Source organism: Myxocyprinus asiaticus, chromosome 30 (assembly GCF_019703515.2).
Source record: "Myxocyprinus asiaticus isolate MX2 ecotype Aquarium Trade chromosome 30, UBuf_Myxa_2, whole genome shotgun sequence".
NCBI classification, from domain to species: Eukaryota; Metazoa; Chordata; class Actinopteri; order Cypriniformes; family Catostomidae; genus Myxocyprinus; species Myxocyprinus asiaticus.
In genome coordinates this window covers 15,645,146-15,668,558 of record NC_059373.1, presented here as the reverse complement: position 1 = coordinate 15,668,558, position 23,413 = coordinate 15,645,146, and the positions used below count along the sequence as shown (strand labels likewise).

Below are 23,413 nucleotides of genomic sequence, written 5' to 3'. Positions count from 1 at the left end.
TAATTTTTACAGAGACATTTTTGCAATTACTTTTAACTAACTGGTTTTTAAGTGATTTTTTTTTGTGGACATATGAAGTCAGTTCCCCTTAAGTTCACACAATTATACTCACACAATTATACTCACAGAGTAGTTCATCACATTAACTATATTCCACAACGTTTGACAACCAGAAAGTGTCCAAGTACATTTTGGGGCCATTGTACACTAAATATTGTTTTCATTACTATGTAGAATGAATGCAATAAAGTCCACTATTCTTTGGCTATGCTCACCAGTTTGTTATCTGCAGCTCTTCATGCTGAATTGACGGCAGATAATGCAACAAATCAAGAGACATATAGTGTTTTGTCATGCTATGCCACTAGTTCTTTTAACAAAAATAGCTAGTTTATGGAGAGGCTAGACTTTTTTTTAAAAACAGATGACTGAATAGTTAAGTGCGTGGCATTGCTATTTGTTGCTAGTGATTCCCCAACACTGTACACTCACCGAGCACTTTATTAGTAACACCTGTACACCTACATATGTACCTGTACACTTGTGATTATCTAATCAGCAAATCATGTGGCAGCAGCGCAGTGCATAAAATCATGAAGATACAGGTCAAGACCTTCAGTTAATGTTCACATCAACCATCAGAATGTGGAAAAAAATTGTGATCTCAGTGATTTCAACCGTGGCATGATTGTTGGTGCCAGACGGGCTGGTTTGAGTATTTCTGTAGCGGCTGATCTCCTGGGATTTTCATGCACAACAGTCTCTAGAGTTTGAATGGTGCCAAAAACAAAAACATCCAGTGAGTGGCAGTTCTGTGGATGGAAACGCCTTGATGAGATATGTCAACGGAGAATGGCCAGACTGGTTTGAGCTGACAGAAAGGCTATACGGTAACTCAGATAACAGCTCTGTACAATTGTAGTGAGCAGAATAGCATCTCAGAATGCACAAAACGCTGAACCTTGAGGCGGATGGACTACAACAGCAGAAGATCACGTCAGGCATTTTATTAGGACCATAGTGTTCCTAATAAAGTGCTCAGTGTGTGTATACTGTATCTGTCATTTAACTGCTCTGAAAATATTTATTTCCATTTTTATCACAGAAACTCAAACAGAAGAACCAACAGCTGAAGATGATTATGGACCAGCTCAGAAACCTCATCTGGGAGATAAACTCCATGCTCTCGGTCAGGAGCTGAAACGCACTTGTATACACAAGATACACACTGTCATGAGAGTTCTGTTTTCAAGGAGTGGTTTGCAGAAAGATACGAGGATGCAGGAAAGAGCGGTGAGGCAAAAAATTGAGAGAAGGTAGAAAGCGACTGAACTGAAGAAATTCTGCTATGCTCATAATGCATGGTTGAAATGCCATTCAGTTCTGCTGCTTTGGATACAGTTTTCAACCTGATGAACATTAGGAGGTCTGAACAGTCTGCTCATTCACGCTGATACATTTTAAAATGAACCTTTTGCTCAAGTATATTCTTTATATTTGTATGTGTGATAGTTCCTTTTTACTTTTAAAGGGGCAGTACACCTAAAAATGAAAACTCTGTCATGTTCTCACCCTCATATCTTTTAAAAACCATTTGACTTATTCTGTGGTACACAGGAATTTTTTTTTCTTTGTTTTACAGCAGAATGTGCAAGCTGCTCTTTTCCATACAATGAATGTAAATGGTGACCATGGCTGTCAAGCAAGATTTCCAGTGAATAATGATTAAATTTCAGTCTGCTCCTCACCTAAAGCTATCACATGACTTCAGAAGACATGGAATATAGTGCATGGGCTTTTTATCCTTTTTGGAGCCCTTACAGTCTCTGGTCCCCATCCACTTTCATTGTATGAAAGAGAGCAACATTCTTCAAAACCTTTGTGTTCCATTGAAAAAGTCATCATATTTCATTTTTGAGTGAAATATCCCTTAAAGTTATATATTTCTCAGTCACTATAGAATTTATAAATGTATTATGTAAATTGAATGATATTGCAGATTAAAATGGTGTTAATATACAGTAAAAGTATTAACCTTTTTTCAATACTTGACCTGACACCCATAACATTTTATAATTCTTGTTTCGTAATTTGAGTGCTGCATGAGTTCGAGTCCATGATCATAGTCATTAAATAGTCTTTACGGATTGCACAAAAAAAAATTACAAAAGCACAGCAATGTATTGCCGCCTCTGTTACAGTAAATGCACAATAATTTACATTTATGCATTTGGCAGATGCTTTTATCCAAACCGACTTACAGCGCACTTATTACAGGGACAATCCCCCTGGAGCAACCTGGAGTTAAGTGCCTTGCTCAAGGACACAATGGTTGTGACTGTGGGGATTGACACAGAATTACCTTCTGATTACCAGTTCAGTGCTTTAGCCCACTATGCCGCCACCACTCCACAATCAATAGTACTGCATAGCAGGAAGGTGTAGTTTAATACATCCCGCATTACTCCCAACTTACTCTTTGGTCTTCATGGGGAAAATGCCACACGAGTCACATCTTTATAGCATCAAATATGACTTTATTCATTTTCTTATAAATCATTTATACAAAATTGGCATTTCGCAATTTTTTTTATTACCGCTATAAAAAGTCATCTGTTAATTACAGGGAGGGGTCAGGACAGGAGGGCGCAAAACAAAAAAAAAAACAAACAAAAAAAAAACAGTATTTTCTCATAAATAGTCTAAAGTGGTCATGCAAGTCAGGTTAACAGCTTAATCTGAGAAACAGAGTTGAGTGTTTAACTGATGGTATGAAATTTTAGTGTAAAGTTGGCATCTGGCAGATGACATTACTATCATACTAAAGGTTTTGCCCCTTCTCTCAGTCGGGGTCACAAACTCACAAATCAATTGAATCAAAAGGCACAAGATCAGTGGACAGATCAGTGAGTATTCCAACCATTAAGGGTTTGAGCATTGTTCCATATTGCTTATTGCTAATAATGTAAGAAGCATGAAGATAAGACAGATACAAATGTGTTAAGCGTCATAGAGGGCCTGCTTGAAAGAGTGTATTATTTTACCTGTTAGCTCTAAGAAAGGTTGATCTTGATGCACCTTATTAAACGAGAAAGACAAACAGATACAGGATAAAGATATAGCCAGCATAAACCATGAAAGACTCCATTTGCTAAAGACAAAAATGCTACAATTGCATGACTTTAAATTTGGCAAGATTCTTTGGTGATCTTGCGAGTGTGTAGTGGTAGCAGCAGCATTCAGCAGACACCAATTGGAAATGAATGGCTTTGTCATGTCACGCTGGGTGATAAAAAAACAAAAACAAAAAAACACTAGCATCATTTTACAATGCAAACATCTATCAGTTGTATTGTCTGTTTACATACTACACATTGACAATAGCCTTGGGCAGATCTAGACAGTGTTGGCCATATCACTGCCCCTGATGACAATGTTTGCAAGGGCATGCTGACTGGGTGGGATGCACAACCTAATCAAAATTAAATATGCAGTTATCAACTACCCCCTAAAAACGATCTTCAGGTTCGGTCACATTATTCTGTATATAATTGTGTGGATTCATTTGTATGGACATAAATAGAAATTATGTACAGCGACAGGTCACAGTTTTGAAGTCTAGGATTTGGCCAAAAAAATTGTGCAAGGCCAGAAGTAAATTCTGTGATATTATAACAACAATCATAGATATAAATGCTCGATATAAAATGTAAATTAGATGGTTTGCTGAACTTAAAACTTAACCAGATGTGGGCCATTTGTGTTAGAACTAGAAAAAAAGAAAAACCAAATAAACATTGCTTAAATTCAATAAGTCGTAAAGTCATAAATTACTAATGAACATTTTAACTGTTCAGAGGGCAATTATTTTAGTAGTTTTAAGGGACCTGAATTTATGTTCTTGAAATTAATTGTACATGTATAACAAGATTCACATATAAGTATCTACTAAACTTTAATGTCAAGATTTAAATTCAAATTTTATTCAGACCACTCAGATTTCCAGTTCATTTAGCTACAAATGTCAGTTGTAACCATGTGAAATTTTGCAAGCCTTACTGTGGAACATTTCTCATTCATTTGAAGCATAGGGGAAGTTAACTAAATTAAAGGGATTAAAGGGAAAGTTCACCAAAAATTATAATTATATCATTATTTACACATCTTCATGTTGTTTCAAACCCATATGACTGACTTTCTTCCATAGAACACTAAAAGAAAAGGTGAGCATTAAACATCATTCACTTTCATTGTATGAGAAAAGATATAATAAAAGTGAATGGTGACTGAGGGTAACCTTCTGACTAACATTTCCTAATGTGCTTTACAGAGGAAAGAAAATCATGGGTTTGGAATAGCATGAGGGTGAGTAAATCATCATAGAATTTTCATTTTGGGGTGAACTATCCCTTTAAGATATTTGTCAAATTATATATGAAGTCAGCAACTTGGGTTCCCAAACAACAGTCAATGTCAGATATGCGTTTTGATTTCGGCACAGGTTGACCATAGCCACACAGAAAAAAACAAACAAATGTGGTGTATAATGAAAAGTGAATCAAATTCTGATACGTTATGCGAAGGAAAAATTAAATAGGAAAAATAAAGGCTTTGGCTCACAGCTGGCACATTTTAAGTCCAGTCACCTTCACAAAAGGCCATTAAAGCACGGCACTCCTTCAAGTCATCAGACATTCAAGTACCTGTGAGCAGAGACTGATAAAACACTCCACTCTTTAAAAACACATTTCCTCTGGAAACACAGAGAACAACACTGGAGGGGCCCCAACGTCTCGAGCGCCATTCGCTTGATATTAAAATCAATGAGAAAAGATGTGCATTTCGATATAAAGGAAGCATACACTCAACATTTTCTAGGTAAAACAGAGACATATATTTGCTGGGTGTCTGTTTGGGGCTAAGCAAGTTTTATATGTTTAAAATAGGAGGCCAACAAAAGGGGAGAAATGAGGCAGTGCCATTGAACTTTGAAGGACAGCTCATTCTTCACAGGGACGAGGCAGATAAAGGAGGCGAGAGACGACTCACTTAAATTAAGAGCGCAAGTCCTTACGATGCAACCTGTCATGCTGTTATGTCCAAAGCTCTTTTACAAATCTGAACTTTCAGAGACCTTACTGAATTGGCTGTTTTCTCGCCTAAACAGATGGCATTTCTGCAAAGTAAGCTCCGCAGGCACTGCCTTTATTTTACTGCAAAATTTTGCTTGACAATGACAAACATTTTCCCAAGCCTGGCTGTTTAATAACTCTAGGGGATACTAATTAATAGTTTTTTTTTTTTTTAGTAGGGTGGATTTGCATGAATTATGTTGGGATGGTTTCACATGCCACTTAAAAGGCAACTAATGATTCTTGGCACTATTTTAAAAATACGAAAAATAAAATACTGCAGGGTGCTTTACATGATTATGTGGGATCGCAGCAGTTTTGAATGCAGTGTTATGGCTCTTTTTGCAAATTAAAGAATTATTTTTGACGTGTTGGTGAACTTTTCAACTGTACGACTGTTCAGTAAGCTAAATTACACCATAACCAGGCTTACTAAATCAATTTGACTGAAAACAAATGACATCATTATGAAGCCAAATGACTTTTGTGACTCCAAACAAGAAGAAATCCTAATACCTCAAAAACTTAACTCTTAATTTTAAAGGGACAGTTCTGGAAATTCTGTCATCATTTATTTATTCTTTTGTTGTCCCAAACTCTTATGACTTTCTTCTGTTGAACACAAAAGTAGAAAAGGCAGAATGTTAACTTCAGTCACCATTCACTTTTTTCACTTCATCTTCATCTTTTGCCATACAATGAAAGTGAATAGTGACTGAGGCTAACTTTCTTCCCAACACTTCCTTTTGTGTTCCATTGAGAAAAGAAGTCATACCAGTTTGGAACAACACAAGGGTGAGTAAATGATGAAAAATGTCAATTTTTTGGGTGAACTATCCCTTTAACTGTATGAAATAATGGTTCAATCTTTTTAAGATCCCAGAAAGCACAGAACTGGAGCATGTGACAGAGCAGGTGTCCATACTGATATCAAAAGCATAAAAAGGAATGGATCTGGATGTGTCATGGTAAAGAGGAAGTGCTAACAAGACGATGCGTCCCTCCCGTCATCAAACAACTTGCTTGTGTGCTGGGAAAGATCAGTCATCTGTGGCATTCATTACCAAACCCAAAGCAAAACAAAAAAAAATAGTCTTTCAAATAGTCTTGTAGTTAAAAGTGTGTAACGTGTTTTTGAAGGTCCACAGAAGCCATCACATCCTGGTGTCTTTGTCCTTTGCTGTGTGCTGAAGGGAAAACGGAGCCAGATCTCTGACCGCTGAGGTCCTCCTCTGCTCCAGAGAGTCTCTTGCGGCCCCCTGTTGAATGTCCGACAAGGGGTGCCAGTCTGATCAGAGGCGCTCTATCTCCCTATATTTCTTGCGGAGGATGGAGACCTGGTCCTTGAACAGAACAGGGTCCAGTCTCATTTGGGAGTGGACCAGAGGCATTCCGCCAAACCAGCTGGCGAACTTGTTCATGCAGGTCTGACGCTGGGCAAAGTGGTCCGGGTCCGCCCAGCGCGAGGCTCGAGATGACTAAGAGGAACAGATGCAAAACGTTACACGGTTTTCTGGAGGATCACATAGGAAAATTACATTGAGTTGGGCGTCAAGTTAAAATAGCAATGTGTAATTCTCATGAAAGAGGAAAATGGAGTAGCATCTAAAGAGGTGTTGCAGGGTTATCGTCTAAAAATTTACTGAAATAAAAAACCCAACATAACAGAATTAGGGTTACCACTCTTGTTGACCGATGTATTTCCATGACTTTTCCATGATCTTAATGCATTAATCTGCCCTAGAATACTAAAACTAACATTCAAAGTCAAAACTAATGAAAACAAAACTAAATTGAAGGGACAAACTAAGTAGAAATACAAAAAATACATAATAGTAGAAATAAAAACGAAATGAAAATTTCAAAATGATAATAACTCTGGGGTGTTCACACTGACAGCAATTTGCCGCAACAAAGTGACCAGTCATTATTTTCAATGAGAGTTGGCGATTTGAGGCCACATACGTGACAAGAGACTGTTGAGCAGAGTTCAACCTTATGCAAATGCAGAGCAGCACACACTACAGTGCCACGATCCACCATCTGATTCAGTTGAATACAGCAATCAACCTCCAGCAGTTGAATCGCTGTTGGTGTGAACGCCCCCTTAAGACTGTTTTTCCCCATACCTGGCCCATCATGGTCTCCTTGTACTGCTTTTTCTGTGTGACCTTGATGGGTGGCAGCTTGGTGACGGCAGACACCAGGAAGTTCATGAGGATGTCCTCACAGTTGGCCAGCTGGTCCACCATGCTCTTCAGGCTATTTGGCAGGAAGTGGGTGTACAGGAAGTGGTAATATCTAGAGAAGAGCAGGGAATGCAGGGCATGGAGATTTTTGTTCAGTTTTTGAGACAACCAAATCATAACTTCAAAGCATCAATAGGCCAGTGGAAGCATAATAAATAGGGCTGGGTAAACAATATTGATTTCGGATTCATTTGAACAATCCAATATTGATTCTTAAAATCTCAATACTGATATTTTAATTTGCCCTTTGTTATATATTATTTATAGTATGTCTCTTGTCCTTTTGATTCGTCCTTGTTCAGAATTTCAGATGAACTTTCTTAATATGGAAACTAATTTTTCCAAATCACATTCCATTGAACAAATGAACTAAAGCTGAACTGGCCATTTGAAGCCAGCACCACCAAGCTTAAAGTCATATGCAAGTGAAATATTTTACTCAATAGATATGGAATATTAAAAGTATTTTTACTGATTTAGGAAAGTTAGAGACAAAATGATATTTTTTGGCAGTAGATTCAAAAGAAATACATTTAAAGTGTGTCATATTATCTTTTCAATCTTTTACTGTCCATATCACCTTAATTTTTTCTCAGTAAAGCTAAGAGACGACTTATAGTGGTTTATTATCTTTTAGCAGTCTCTACATCAGTGCAGTAGTGCTGTTAAAGAGCACCTATTATGGTTTTTCAAATATTACCTTTCATGTAGTGTGTTATATATAGCTGTTTGTGAATGTAAAAAAGTCTGCAAAGTTTCAAAAATCAAAGTGCCCGACAAATGGAGTTATTGAGTCCCAAAAAGAATGAACCGATTCTGAACACCTGAAACGAGTCATTAGTAATTCCAGACTTACTTCCTGTACTAACCTACATAATTTGGTAACAAAAAGCCCGCCTCTGGTCTTCATTGGCCGCTCGCAAAAAGCTTTGACCCGCCCTCAAACACTACACTAAGCGGTAGACCAATCACCACAGACTGGGACATCTGACCAATCAGAGCAGAATAGGCTCTCTGAAAGGAGGAGTTTAGAATGAATCCTTTAGAACGGATCATTGAACGAGTCGTTTTTGACACTGGGAAAAAAAGGTAATGCTGCAATTTAAATTATGAGCAAATTAAAGTGTTTTTTGACCTTGGATGCATGTAAATCTATTGTATGAGACCTTTAAAACAAAATTAGGCATGTTTAAAAACCAAAATAGGTGCTCTTTTAATACCTGTGGTAAATGGCAGCTCCGGTGAGAACCATGGAGTAGTCATTGGTCCATTTGGATGTGTACCCCCAACGCTCCTTATTATTGTCCCAGAAATGACTGCGGGCAGGATACCCAACGATTCTCTCTGGGAAACTCTGCCACACTGTGAAGGCAAAGTCCACCTGCAAGGAAACATAGAGCTCAAGTTAGAAGCCATACAGCAAACCAGTTATTCAAAAGCCAGACATAAAGAGTTAAAAGGAAGAACAAAGAATTCAGGTTGGTGGCATAAAGTTTTCTCCTGACAACATCCAGACAAAGAAAGATACACATGCACACACACAAAAAGGATATAAACCCACACATACACAAACACGTTTTCAAAGCCACCACTGTAAGCTGCCTTCTTTTTTAAAGATCAAAGCGTTTAAACAAATAATTACTGAAACACATCAAAAGTGTCAGAGGCAGAACCTCAGCTGGATTTGAAGTCGGCAGTGAATTAAACCACACACAAACACATACAAAGGTACAATGAAACCTTGCCATAACCCCACAGGCAGTACATCTGCCTCACATGTAATGCCAAGCTAAGTCTCAGGCTTCACAAATGGGGGAGTTTAAGGAAGAAAGAGTAATTGCAGTTTCACTGTAGCGTGGTCAAGATAACAAATTATTAAAGATATCCATTTCAGGAAGAAAAGAGGAAAGTGCAGGAGAGAAGACAGGTTTAGGAGGCTGTGTTGGGCTGTGTGCATACACGCTGACTCTGCTCTCTCTGATAAGGGATGGCCATTTTTCACCAGCACACACTGCAGAGTGGGACTAGCAGAAAAGAAGTCGAGAGAGAGAGAGAGAGAGGAATGTTTGGGGTGGGACCATCTGTTTCTCCGACCATTGGCAGATATAATTATTTTTAGAGCTATCAGTTGATAATTTCTTTTTAATCAAATTAATTGCATGACGTGCAGATTAATTAATCACTAATTCCTAATCAACTACTTACTAATCAACTAATTGCATATCAATATTTGCTGAGAAAACCCCAAAATATGTACAAGATAATTAAATATATAATTAAGCAATTAAATATTTATAACAAATTAAAATGATAACTGGAATTTATTTAATTCATATTAATGGTGCAGTAATTACACACTTTGGTTTTAAAGTGGCTGTATCCTGCAATTTTATGGCTTTATATTTTTTTTCTCCCAAAGAATAATATTATTTATGTTAGTTACGCAAGGTTTCTTGGGGTGGTGCACATTATAAATCTTATCAGCTTTGCTAATGAATATTAATTAGCTGACATAATATTATGATTACACATATAATATATAAAAGTGTTTTACAACTGACTTTGCCATATGTCTACTTAGATGTATTTGAAATGTTGCACTGTAGTAGAGGTCTGCAATCTCACGGAACTCCCGCAGGACCCGCGAGACCCAATTAGATTTCTTGCGGCGCGGGATTCAATTTCAGAGTTCTAAGGAGTGGGCAGTAATTCTATGAGTTGTGGGCGGGAGCGGGCAGTCAGAGAAATAGATAGGCTATTCTCAATGTGGATATCTTTTTTTTATTTGATTAATAATGATTGATAACAATAAACAAAAAATATTACATAAAAAATGTGCACAGTACGTACATCAAATTAGAGCAGGCTATGCAGGAAGTCAATGGGGCTTTAGGAGAATGGCCGAGCAAAGTGTGGGCACTTGGTATCATCAAAGGATGTAAAAGTGGGACTGGAAAATTGTCAATTTAGTGTTAAGAAACCAACCTCAGGCAAGTCAGAGGGGCATAATTTTCACACATCATCTGATAATATCAATAACAGAAAAATCAAACGTTCATTGTGTTAACTTATCTATTTGTATGGCTTTTGCCATATGTGAAAAACGTGCGGGATAGAAACTTGCGAGAGCAGGATGGAGAAAAGCTCTACTCTAAAAAGACCTCTACACTGTAGTTGCCTGAATGTTTAAAATGTGTAAAAATGGCAATAAACCTGACTTCGACTTTGTTTGCCCAGTTGTTCTTCACCCCGCCTGAAATGCTTAAAAGCTAATGTATAATTTCCCAAAAAATTTAGGGGGAATGAGGAGGTTCCTACACTCCTTGTTTTTACCACTGCCTCTTTAGAACTATTATATGTAAATTACCTCTTTTTATGATTGGCTAACATGCAGCAAACATGACAAATATCAGTGAGCAAGAAGATAAACAACATATTATTGGTAAAAAAAAAATAAAAATAAAAATAAAAAAAAAGGAAAGAAAACTTTCCATCAGTACAAATAAAAAGCAGGGAAGCGAGAAGGACAGAGAGATGGTAGAAATACCTCAGTGGTTGACAACACTGTGTCTTCGTCCAGACTTAACACTGTGTCAGTGATGATACTGTCATACGGCTGAAACCTACTGCTCATGACCTACAGAGGGGGAGAGAGAGAGAGAGAGAGAGAGAGAGAGAGAGAGAGAGAGAAAGAATAAATATGTAAAGAGGGAAAAATCACTCTTGTCATGTTTTTTTTTCCTGTTTGGATTCCAGTCTGCTGCACTATTTATGACTTTCAATATTTGCCTGGTGTGTATGTGTCTGAGGTCAGAAACACTAATAAGATGCAGAGATTTACAAAAACCACACCGCACACATTAAACTCCTTTCACAAATACATACCACCAACAGGCCACACACACATTAATTCCCTCACAATACTTCATAAACACGAACACGCACAGACAAACACTTTGATTTACTTTTGTCAAAACACATATGGACAAATCAGGCCTCAGTGGAATAAAATGTCAAAACATAGTGTCAGGAGTAGAAAAATCCAGACACATAAATACACAAAAAGAGGATGGTGTCCAAACATACAACTAAACAGGAAATAATACACACGCTTCCCATTGTAAATTCCTACTCATACAAACACTCTCCCACCAGAGAGACGGCAGTGCCAAAGGGTCCACTCTCGATACAATCAGCAACTCTAGAAACTCACCAGCACAAAAAGAACGAAGGGTGAAAAATATGGCATACACAGGTGACCTACGGTTATGAGACTTAATTCTAAAATTTAACACAAGTAATCTCCCTCAGATGGCCAATTACCATGTGTAAAAAAAAAAAAAAAAAAAAATGCAGTTCAGTGTTTTGACTAATAACTCAAGTCATATTATACTCTTATTGTCCATCTGCTTAAAGCTACACATATATTAAAGAAAAAAAAAAAAAAAAAAAAAAAAATCTCCAAAAAGCACAAAGGCAATATAAAAGTAATCCATAAGACTCCAGTGGTTAAATCCATATTTTCAGAAGCAATATGATAATTGTGAGAAACAAATCAATATTTAAGTCCTTTTTTTTTTACTATAAATTCTCCTCCCTGCCCAGTATGTGGTGATAAGTAGGAAGAATGGGAATTGCCAAAAACTAAATAAGAATGTGAAAATGGAGACTGATAGTAAAAAAAAGGACTTCAATATTGAACTGTTTCTAATCCAAACTTATCAAATAGCTTCTGAAGACATAGATTTAACCACTAGAGTTGTATGGCTTATTTTTAGGCTGCCTTTATATTCTTTTTTGTATCTTCAATGTTTTGGGTCACCATTTACTTGCAATGTATGTACCTACAGAGCTGAAATATTCTTCTAAAAATCTTTGTTTTTGTTCAGCAGAAGAATGAAAGTCATACACATCTGGGATTGTATGATGGTGAGTAAATGATGAGAGAATTTTCATTTTGGGGTAAACTATTTTTTAACATTTTTCAACATAACCTGTTCTGGATTTATTAATCTTAAATTAATTTCAAAACACAGTATACAGTACTAATAACATTTTATATTAATTTGTTCATATTATCAGTTTATGCCTCATGAACAACATGGACTAACAATGAACAAAGCCTTACAGGTTAAGAACAACATGAGGGTAAGTAAATGATGACAAAATTTACATTTGGGTGAAGTATCCCTTTAAATCCTACTGTCTTTCATCGGGTATGGTGAATGCTGTTTCACGTTGTTGTTAATGAAAGCCAATGCAGCACAACAACAGTGTGGGAAATGGAGGTCGAAACTATCTGAACAGTGCAATATTCTCTGCAGGACCTCATATACTGCTGGAATGCGAGTGTTTTATAAGGAAAATGCCCAAAGCAACACTTCAGTGTGGCGTGGGGCCGCACTGTCAGTCATAGCTTAAAAGAGCTGTCTCCTCAAACGTCAGCTAGTCTGGATGGGAACACACACACACACACACACACACACACACACCACCTCTGTAAACAAGACAGCCACAAGTACTACAAACCACAGGCTGACTGGCACAACTTCACTGCTCGCCTCCCTCAGCCAGAGGAAACTAATCCCTCTCTGCTCCAAACACTGGGAAATAACACACACTCTTTCTATGTCTGTTCGACAGCTTTAGCTCAGACCAAAAAAATCCACACTTCCTCTGAACACGTAAAAGGCAAGGGTTTATGTATTGCTAATATTTCAATGCTATAAATATAAATCAAGTCACAATTACATAAATTGTTTCATTCCATTTTATTTAAAGGGAGGGTTCTCACCTTGCTCTCTCCTTCTATAACAACTATTGGCACTGAGGTTGCAGGCCATCGATGCTTGGCAGGTAAAGGCTTGTCACAGTTCCACAATACAATAATCTGAGAAGAGAGAGAAAAAGAGAGATCATCAATGAGAAAAAAATCATGACTAGCACTCATTCTTTTGATTTACGCATTTCTTTGACTGAAGCCTTGTGGGCAGAGATGCACATTAATGCAATCCGATCCAGTCCCGAGCTTAAATGTTTCAAGAAATTTAAATCCCTTTATAATGAATGCATTATTGCCAGAAAAAAAAAAAAAAAGATTGAGAATATGATAATAACTGCAAGCTGTGATTGCCGTACATTCACTCAAATCCGTTTAGGTTTTTGTAGTCTGAACAGGACAAAAACACATTAAATCTGATTTTTACAAGCCTCATCCAAACCACATTCGTAGGTGGTTTGGAATCCAATTAAAATCAGATTTTTCTTAATGCGTCTCAGTCTGAACGGTCAGATCAGATTTCATGTGTTTTTTTCGTCATTTGCTGTGTACAATGATTGTTATACATCAGGTTTTGGGACGAGAAAACATACTGCGCACTGAACAGCATAATTAATGCCTTCGCAGGGCACTTAGAATTTAATACAATAATGATGGCCATGCAGTAGGATCATTACAAACAGAATTTTCAATAAAAAATTGAAAATGATGTTGTTGGGGAACCAAAAAGTTCCAAGTGAGTTTTCAGTCGAAAACAGATTAGTGTGGATGTGGCCTTTATTTAAAGAACTCTGGACATTCCCTATAGATTTCCCAAAAAATCTGTGCAGAAAATGAGGAAAAAGTCATACATATATATATATATATATATATATATATATATATATATATATATATATATATATATATATATACAGTTGAAGTCAGAAGATTACATACACCATAACTAAATACATTTAAACTCAGTTTTTCACAATTTCTGACATTTAATCTTAGAAAAGATTTCCTGTCTTAGGTCAGTTAGGATCACAACTTTATTTTAAGAATGTGAAATGTCAGAATAATAGTAGAGAGAATTTATTTCAGCTTTTATTTCTTTAATCACATTCCCAGTGGGTCAGAGGTTTACATCCACTTTGTTAGTATTTAGTATCATTGCCTTTAAATTGTTTAACTTGGGTCAAACATTTTGGTTGGCCTTCCTCAAGCTTCTCACAATAAGTTGCTGGAATTTTGGCACATTCCCCCAGACAGAACTGCTGTAACTGATCAGGTTTTATAGGCCTCCTTGCTTGCACATGCTTTTCAGTTCTGCCCACAAATTGGTCAGGGCTTTGATTGAGGTCAGGGCTTTGTGATGGCCACTCCAATACCTTGACTGTTGTTCTTGCCAAAACTTTGGAGGTATGCTTGGGGTCATTGTCCATTTGGAAGACCCATTTACAACCGAGCTATAACTTCCTGGCTGATGTCTTGAGATGTTGCTTCAATATATCAACATAATTTTCCTTCCTCATGATACCATCTATTTTGTGAAGTGCACCAGTCCGTCCTGCAGCAAAGCACTCCCACAGTGATGCTGCCACCCCCACGCTTCACCGTTGGGATGGTGTTCTTCAGCTTGGAAGTCTCATCCTTTTTCCTCCAAACATAATGATGGTAATTATGGCCAAACAGTTAAATCTTTGTTTCATCAGACGAGAGGACATTTCTCCAAAAAGTAAGATCTTTGTCCCCGTGTGCACTTGCAAACTGTAGTCTGGCTTTTTTATGGCAGTTTTGGAGCAGTGGCTTCTTCCTTGCTGAATAGCCTTTCAGGTTATGTCGATATATAGGACTCGATTTACTGTGGATATAGATACTTGTCTACCTGTTTCCTCCAGCATCTTCACAAGGTCCTTTGCTGTTGTTCTGGGATTGATTTGCACTTTTTTTTTTTTTTTTTTCACCAAACTACGTTCATCTCTAGTAGACAGAATGCATCTCATGGTGCTCCTATGGTGTTTGTACTTGCGTACTATTGTTTGTACAGATGAACATGGTACCTTCAGGCATTTTAAAATTGCACCCAAGGATGAACCAGACTTGTGGAGGTCCACAATTTTTTTTTCTGAGCTCTTGGCTAATTTCTTTTGATTTTCCCATGATGTCAAGCAAAGAGGCACTGAGTTTGAAGGTAGGCCTTAAAATACATCCACAGGTACACCTCCAATTGACTCCAATTAGCCTATCAGTAGCTAATTGGCTAATTGCCTAAAGGCTTGACATAATTTTCTGGAATTTTCCAAGCTGCTTAAAGGCACAGTTAACTTAGTGTATGTAAACTTCTGACCCACTGGAATTGTGATATAGTCAATTAAAAGTGAAACAATCTGTCTGTAAACAATTGTTGGAAAAATTACTTGTGTCATACACAAAGTAGATGTCATAAACGACTTGCTAAAACTATAGTTTGCTAATTTGAAATATGTGGCGTGGTTAAAAAATGTATTTAATGACTTCAGCCTAAGTGCATGTAAACTTCTGACTTAGCAACACATATAGAATATAAATTCATAAACACTCGAAAATGATGGCATTACTTATTTATTTATAATATTCAACCCATTTTATCTGATGTTTCTCGCAATTTCAACAAAACTTCATCTATGTCAGCCAGCAAATTAATGTTACCTTACATCGGCAAACTGATTAAATTTGACAGATTGATCAAAACATCACAGAAAACCAAAAAATTACAAATTAAAATAAATAAATGAACATGGTCATCAAATATTTTATAAACTGACCCGACAGTGCGAGTGGTGGTTACATCAACTGGCCTGAAACTCCCTCACACTGCTTATGCAATGCTTATAATTCAGAATTTTTGTCTGGTCTTGACCTCAAAATATACATTTATAACATATATATAATAAAAAAAAATCACAGTTAAAGGTGTTTACGTAAGATCATACTGTATGTTGTTGACTTACTAAGCTTAATTGTTTGAAAACTGTCTATGCAACCAAACCTGACATTGTTTTCTTTTAATTTTTCATTGGTAGAGACAGTAGATAGAGACCTAACATTTTTACACCTGGGAAAGCTGGTCAAAATGAAAATGTACTATTTTAATGCACTGCTTTTAAAATCAGGTTTTAAAGTGCTGGTGATATAAACAGCCATCAAGCCTTTTACTTAACCACATCTCTCATTTCATTAACTCTCAGTCACCAAGTCACGCAGCTCTCTCAAACAGCGGAGCAGAACATAATAAATGAAAGCTCCACTGTCTAATGATATTACATGCAGAAGGATCAGGAGGCCTCTTCAAACTCTAAGTATCCATAATCTATAATAAGATCAGAGACATAATTAAACTACTTAAACTCTTAGAAACAAAACAAAGCCTGAAGGTTGGAATTTTTGATAACGCAGACTGTACTCATGGATTTTATGGACGCAATAGGATAAGAAAGGTCCTGTAATAAATTTCTATGGCATTATAGGCCATATTCTGTCAGTTCTGTTTCAGAATGCTAAATACATTTACATTCACACACAGTAAGGTTATAAATGAGAGTGACAATAACTTTCTATAAGGAACCTGGCTCCCCTAAAATGTTCAGGATTCATATCCTCATTTTGAAAGCTAGTTCGGTAAACACGTGCTGTGTGAATGTCTAAAAGGCGTCTTCCACGGGAGCTCCCATCAGTTTTGTGGAGTGGGTGTGACTCAAATGCTGCCCTCTGAACTCGGTTACAAATAAAAAGCATACAGAGTCAATCAGTTAATTACGATTTGATGAATGAAGATGCGCCTCGCTTGGATTTGTTTATTAAATGACATTGTGTCAATGTGTGAGTCTTTGCAGTGTTACAGCAGTCACCATCTTTGATTTATGGGAGGTACTTTAACTTCGGTCAATAGAGCGCAACAGCGCCCACCCACTTTAAACTAGTGAGAATGTGAAAAATGTTTTAACAGGATTTTATTTTCTAGTAATTTACAAGGCTGAAAGTGCCGAAGCTAAAGAAATACCCCATGTACTTTCTTTACTGTCACTATGGCTAAAAGCATTATTCTCAGCTGTCGAGAGAATAGAAAAGGGGCTCGACTTCAGGTTTGGAACAACATGAGGATGAGTAAATGAAAAAGGCACTTTTGAAACAGAAAAACAAAAAGAAAAGGTTAGAGTGGGCAAAGAAACACAGACATTGGACAACAGATAATTGGAAAAGAGTGTTATGGATCTTAACCCCATTGAGCTTTTGTGGGATCAGCTAGACTGTAAGGTGCGTGAGAAGTGCCCGACAAGACAGCCACATCTATGGCAAGTGCTACAGGAAGTGTGGGGTGAAATGTCACCTGAGGATCTGGACAAACTGACAGCTAGAACGCAAAGAATCTGCAAAGCTGTCATTGCTGCACGTGGAGGATTTTTTGATGAGAACTCTTTGAAGTAGTTTAAGAAGTTCTGACATTTTTTTTTTCAAATTGTAATAGTAATTTTTCATGTTATTATTGTCCTGACTATACATTGTGATCAGTTGAATGCCAATTTGGTGAATAAAAGTACCAATTTCTTTCTATAAGAGCAAAATCTGTACATTACTCCAAACTTTTGGCCACCTGTGTGTGTATATATATATGTTTTTTATTTATTTTTTATTATTATTATTTTTTTAATTATTATTATTATTTTATTTTATTTTTTTAAGGTGCTTTATTGTCATAACAAACATTTTTACATTTGTATTGCCAAAGCGTTTACAGCTGAGCTTCATACAATTAAAACAGTGTGGAACAAAGACAGTGCAAAACAATGTACATAATATAAGAAACAAAATACTAAATATACAATGTATTCTTGACAAATAAGATGAAATGATAATGTTAAATAATAAAAATGTACACAAGTTTAAAAAGGAAAAATAAAATATTACTAAAAAACTATAAGAAAGAGACAAGTATGTTAGAGATGCAGACTCGGGTCAGTTCACTCACTGTCCCTCATTCTGTGGCAGACAGACACATACTGTGCTGCTATCACATAGCACTCCTTGTGTTCTTCTAATAAGAAGGGAAGTTTTTTATTGTTTGTGAAATGGTCAAATGTGCTGTGAATATGTTTCATTTTGTGGTAAAAATGTCCTGGATGGCTGTGTATTTTGTGCATTCTGTTAGAAAATGCAGCTCTGTCTCAATTTTGTTTTGATCATTGTGGACACAAACTGGACATCAGGACTAAAGCTCTGGACCAGCTGAGAGAGGGGATTGGTTTCTTTGCTCAACTCTTGGCATTGCAGGGCTTTATAATGGTATTAGTGGGGGTCACTGAGTTTTAGATGTTTTCAGAATCTGATCGCCTGTTTTTGTATTTTTATAATTAGTGGATATTTGCCCTGCATGCATTATTTGTTATGTGCCGGTGTACTTGTAAAATATTTTTACAGAATTCTGCATGCAGGGTCTCAATGTTTTTCTCATTTGGTAAATTCTTGATTTGGATTTGTCAGTTGACCCCACACCTCACTGCCATACAGGGCAATCAGCTCAATCACTGATTCTAAAATTTTTAACCAAATCCTAATAGGTATCTCTATAGGACATTGACCTTTTATAGAAGGCCCTGCGAGCTTTATCTCTCAGTTCATTCACTGCATGGTTAAAGTTTCCAGTAGAAGTGATTTTTAGTCCTAGATAATTGTAGTGTGATCAGAGTGTTTTTTTGGTTATTTCCTACTGTGAATATTTGTTGCGTTCCCTGGGATCTGGATCTTTTTTTTGGAAGGTCATTATTTTAGTTTTATTGAGGTTTACTGTCAGGGCCCAGATCTGACAGTATTGCTCTAGCAGGTCCAGGTTCTGCTGTAGACCCTGTTCAGTGCGAGACAACAGAACCAGGTCATCTGCATACAGCAGGCATTTGATTTTTGAGTCGTATAGAGTGAGACCAGGGGCTAAAGATTGCTCCAGACTGTTTGCTAGTTCGTTGATGTAAATGTTGAACAATGTTGGGCTTAAACAGCAACCCTGTCTCACTCCACACTCCTGGGAAAGAAATCTTGTTCTTTTTATGCTAATTCTGACACCACATTTGCATTCAGTGTACATTGATTTAATGAGGTCATAGGTTTTACCTTCAATAATCCATTGTGCCAGATTGAATCAAATGCTTTTTTAAAGTCAAAAAATATTCCTTTATTTTGGACATGTTTTTCAATTAAGGTTTGTAATGTGTAAATATGGTCAGATGTATGGTAATTTTTGTCCAGTTTTTGTTTTCAATTTTGACTGTTTTGCTGATTTCTCAAATATATAATTTATATCCTTCACAGCCAGATTAACACCTTCTTTAGTGTGAGCATAAGTGGTATCTAGAAAGTTATCTAAGAGCAGTTTGTTTGGCTGCTTATTCCTTTCTGGTACATCTCTGTGCTGTTTCCAGCCCATCTGTATGGTTTTCTGGTATTGTACAGCTTGCTGGGTTGTGTGTTATTAATGTTAGCCCTTGTCCTTTTGAGATACACAGTAATTTGGCTGTGATCGGACAGAGGGGTTAGTTTTCTAACAGTGAATGCTCTGAGAGATGAAGGATCTAAGTCTGTCATCATATCATCTACTGTGCTATTCCGAAGAGGTGAGCAAAACGTAAATCTCCCAAAAGTGTCCCCTCGTATTCTACCGTTGACAATGTACAGACCCAGACTTCGACAGAGCTGCAGGAGGTCTTTCACATTCTTATTGACTATACGGTCGTGGTTATTTCTGTGAATTTGAGAAACATTTTTGTTTATATAGGTCAATTTTTTGTTAATATTTTTACTCCCCTGTGTGTCTGTGAAGTCAGTCATTATATATAAATGACAGAGGGATGAGGAGATAGGTGTCTTGTTGAGCTTGTTCTGGCAAGCTAGGTAACAGAATGGGGCCTACCGCTGTGATCGCGTGTTCACTGCTTGCGTGCGAGTATAAGTTATCTGCATATACCTCCACCCCCAAAAAACGGAGGGAGTTTGATAGAGATACCATCTGCGTCTGATACATTGCAGAGGAAGTCACAGTTAATGGCAGTTAAAAATACTCTTTTAAATCCACCACAGCATAGACTCTCACGCTTCACACCTCATTGAAATTCTGAATCTGTCAAGAGGAAATTACACTATATGTGTTTATTAACAGGTGCAACTTTTGAGTTGTCCTGTTTATACAACAGCTTAAAGGAGTGGCTTAAGTACTGTCTGTATGAATGAATAAATAAAAAAAGTTAATGGACAGAGCTAATTTTTGGGTGAACTGTCCCTTTAAGGCTCCATGTGATTTATTCCAGCTTAAAGGGCTAGCATCTCTATTCCCATCCCTTCACTTCAGTTAGAGTATGCTCAAATCAAGCTCCGCCAGAGAAACAAAAACCAAGCGTTCGGCAGCAGCAGAGTCTTTTTAAGCCCTCCTGGAGAGAAGAGAGGAGGCAGTCTGCGAAAACTGCCAGCTTGTGTGTGCGCAACATGCTTCACGCAGTCAGCGGGGACACATTGCATTTAATTCACCTCCTCTCCTCCTCCCCCAACCTGTCTCTCTCTCTCTCTTTTGCAGACTGGAGAGGAATCAATAAGTTTTTGTTCCCAGGGTGGTAAACACTTGAGAAGGCAGTGGATGCCATGGAAACGCAGGGGCTGCTGGGATGCCTGGGCTCTGATTTAGTCCCTGAGTTTTAAGTGGGGTAAGAGGCGGCGGCAAAGACGAGGTGTCTAGATTCACGGAAAGGATGACACTTCAAACCGCTTTGAATGCGAAGAGATATCAACCTGTCTTGGAGAGAAAAACAACATCTCTCCATGTAACAGGTTATAACTAGGGCTGTCAATTAAAGCTGCACTATGTAAGATTTTTTGGTTAGAAATGTACATTTAAATTGCCATTTTTGATTGATTACAATCAATCAGTGTTCAAAACAATGTCCTTACCTTACAATGATTCACCATGGTAAGCCTATAAAAATGAGTTGTATTTTGAGCTGTCAAGTCAGGTTTGGCACAAAATCACTGGCTTATGTCGTACATCCTTGCGTCATTACATCATGTCGGTAAACACAGGAAGGAGTACTGGCCGTCACATGTTCCGGCTGGAGAATCTACGCTGTTCAGTTCAGTTAAGTCACACTCACACAGTTCAGGAGAGCATTGCAGCAATCTGGATGGATGTATATCTGTTATCCGTTAGGGGAAGTTGTTTACCTGCTATAATGCTTGGATAGTTTTCTGATAGGGTTGTTGAAGCTTATATTGGTTGTCATGCTTTTATGAATCGAACATTACTCGTGTGTTAACCCATCGCGATGTATCTACATTATCCGGTGAAGTTACTGTGACATGTTTACTAAAATGAATGACTTCTGAAATTGACTTCTTGTAATTGTTATGTTGCATACTTAAGCATATTAGTTCCATGTTTAATAAAGTATATTTTATCCCCATCATTATTGAATCCTCGTTTTATGTTTGTAGTTTACTATGTTATTGTGTGCAGTGCATAGACATACTATTGTACACTGCCTGGCCAAAAAAATGTTGCCATTTGTAATTAAATAATGGTTATGATCTGGGGTTGCTTCAGTTGGTCAGGTCTAGGCTCAGCAACGTTATGTGGCAATAAAATGAGGTCAGCTGACTACCTGAATGTACTGAAGGACCAGGTTATCCCATCAATAGATTTTTTTCTTTCCTGACGGCATGGGCATATTCCAGGACGACAATGCCAATATTCATCAGGCTCAGATTGTAAAAGAGTGGTTCCTGGAGCATGTCACCACAGAGTCCAGATCTTCACCCCATTGAAAGTCATTGGGATGTGCTGGAGAAGACTTTACAGAGTGGTTTGACTCTCCCGTTGTCAAGGTACACACATTCAAAAAGTAATCCATAAGACTCCAGTGGTTAAATCTATATCTTCAGAAACTATATGATAGGTGTCGGTGAGAAACATTATTAAATCCTTTATTACTATAAATCTCCACTTTCACATTCTTCTTCTTCTTTTTTTTTTTTTTTTTGCGATTCACATTCTTCGTGCATTGCCGCCTACAGGGCAGGGAGGAGAATTTATAGTAAAAAAGGACTTCTCTTTTTGTCACCCACAGATTTAAACACTGGAGTCATATGGATTACATTTATGCTGCTTTTATATGCTTTTTTGAACTTCAACATTTCTGGTCACCATTCACTTGCAATCAATGGGCCAACAAAACAGATTTCCTTAAAAAAAAAAAAAAAAATCTTTGTTTATGTTCAGCAGAAGAAAGACAGTCAAGCACATCTGGGATGGCATGAGGGTGAGTAAATTGTGAAAGAATTTTAATTTTTTGGTGAACTACCCCTTTAAGATGACGTGTCAGGTTAAAAGGTAGCTTTTTTAATTGACTGCTATAATTATAACATTCTCAATTTCTCAATTACAGTGCTTACCTGATTTTATTTATTTTTTAATATATAAAACAGCCAACTGGGCAGACTATATTCAAAAAGTTAACTAAGGCCATTTTAGAGTAACAAGTCCATGTCAAATGACAGTCAGCCCTGATCCAGTTACAAATGGATGGGGTTTATAGTTGTTGAAGGTGGTCTTTTCTTTGTTTTATTTTTTAGATTATTCTTGCGATTTTTATTAGAGACTGTAGACAATGAGGTAATTATTGGGGAGAGAAAGGGGCAAATGGGATTGGGACATGTCAGAGGCTGGATTCAAATCTGTGTCATCTGAATGAGCACCAAAGCTTTATGTGTCTTAAGCATGTGCACTAACCGAAAGAGGAGGTTCTTACCTGAGCACAGTACTGGGACCTGGCCACTGAGACGAGGAGCTTGAGAATGGGTTGAGACTGAGATACCAGGGGGGTGACAGCATGGATAACAGCAGTGAACTTGGAATTCGGTTTTATCCCTAAAAAAAAAACGAGAACATATCCGTAAAATACTTCTCCAGCACAAGTACGTCGCAGTATGACCGAAGTGAAATGTAACTGAAGATCGTTAATCTCGGTTTTATAGTTATTAAATGAAATTAATAAACTACATGTTTAATTATACAGATGATAATAGCATTAATATCATGCATATTGTTTTAATCTCCCTATAGATCCGGAGAGCTGTTGTTATTTGTCTGATTTGCCCATGAGATAATAAAAACTGACAGTTGGCACCATTCAGTGGAGTGCTTTCCCTGTCCCGAAATAACTCACCATGTTTAATTGGTGCAGCAGCGACGACCGCGC

General features: G+C 37.3%; 2 protein-coding genes across 5 annotated transcripts in view; one reads left to right on the top strand and one right to left on the bottom strand.

Annotated features, from left to right (window-relative positions):
- LOC127420642 (mediator of RNA polymerase II transcription subunit 30-like) overlaps positions 1–2,406 on the top strand; it is a 39,097-nt gene extending 36,691 nt beyond the window's left edge. For all 4 annotated transcript variants that reach the window (XM_051663059.1, XM_051663061.1, XM_051663060.1 and 1 more), the window contains one exon: positions 1,106–2,406. In XM_051663059.1, the coding sequence (XP_051519019.1) occupies positions 1,106–1,201 (96 nt within the window). In that variant the 3' untranslated portion in view covers positions 1,202–2,406. The remainder of the gene's footprint in view (positions 1–1,105) is intronic.
- Positions 2,407–2,522: 116 nt separating this feature from the next.
- Positions 2,523–23,413, bottom strand: part of LOC127420631 (exostosin-1b-like) — a 116,747-nt gene continuing 95,856 nt past the window's right edge. The window contains exons 6-11 of the mRNA XM_051663039.1: positions 22,964–23,082; positions 13,176–13,271; positions 10,929–11,018; positions 8,602–8,762; positions 7,262–7,433; positions 2,523–6,610 (exon numbers count right to left, since the gene is read on the bottom strand). Coding sequence (XP_051518999.1) covers positions 6,425–6,610; positions 7,262–7,433; positions 8,602–8,762; positions 10,929–11,018; positions 13,176–13,271; positions 22,964–23,082 — 824 coding nt within the window. The 3' untranslated portion in view covers positions 2,523–6,424. The remainder of the gene's footprint in view (positions 6,611–7,261; positions 7,434–8,601; positions 8,763–10,928; positions 11,019–13,175; positions 13,272–22,963; positions 23,083–23,413) is intronic.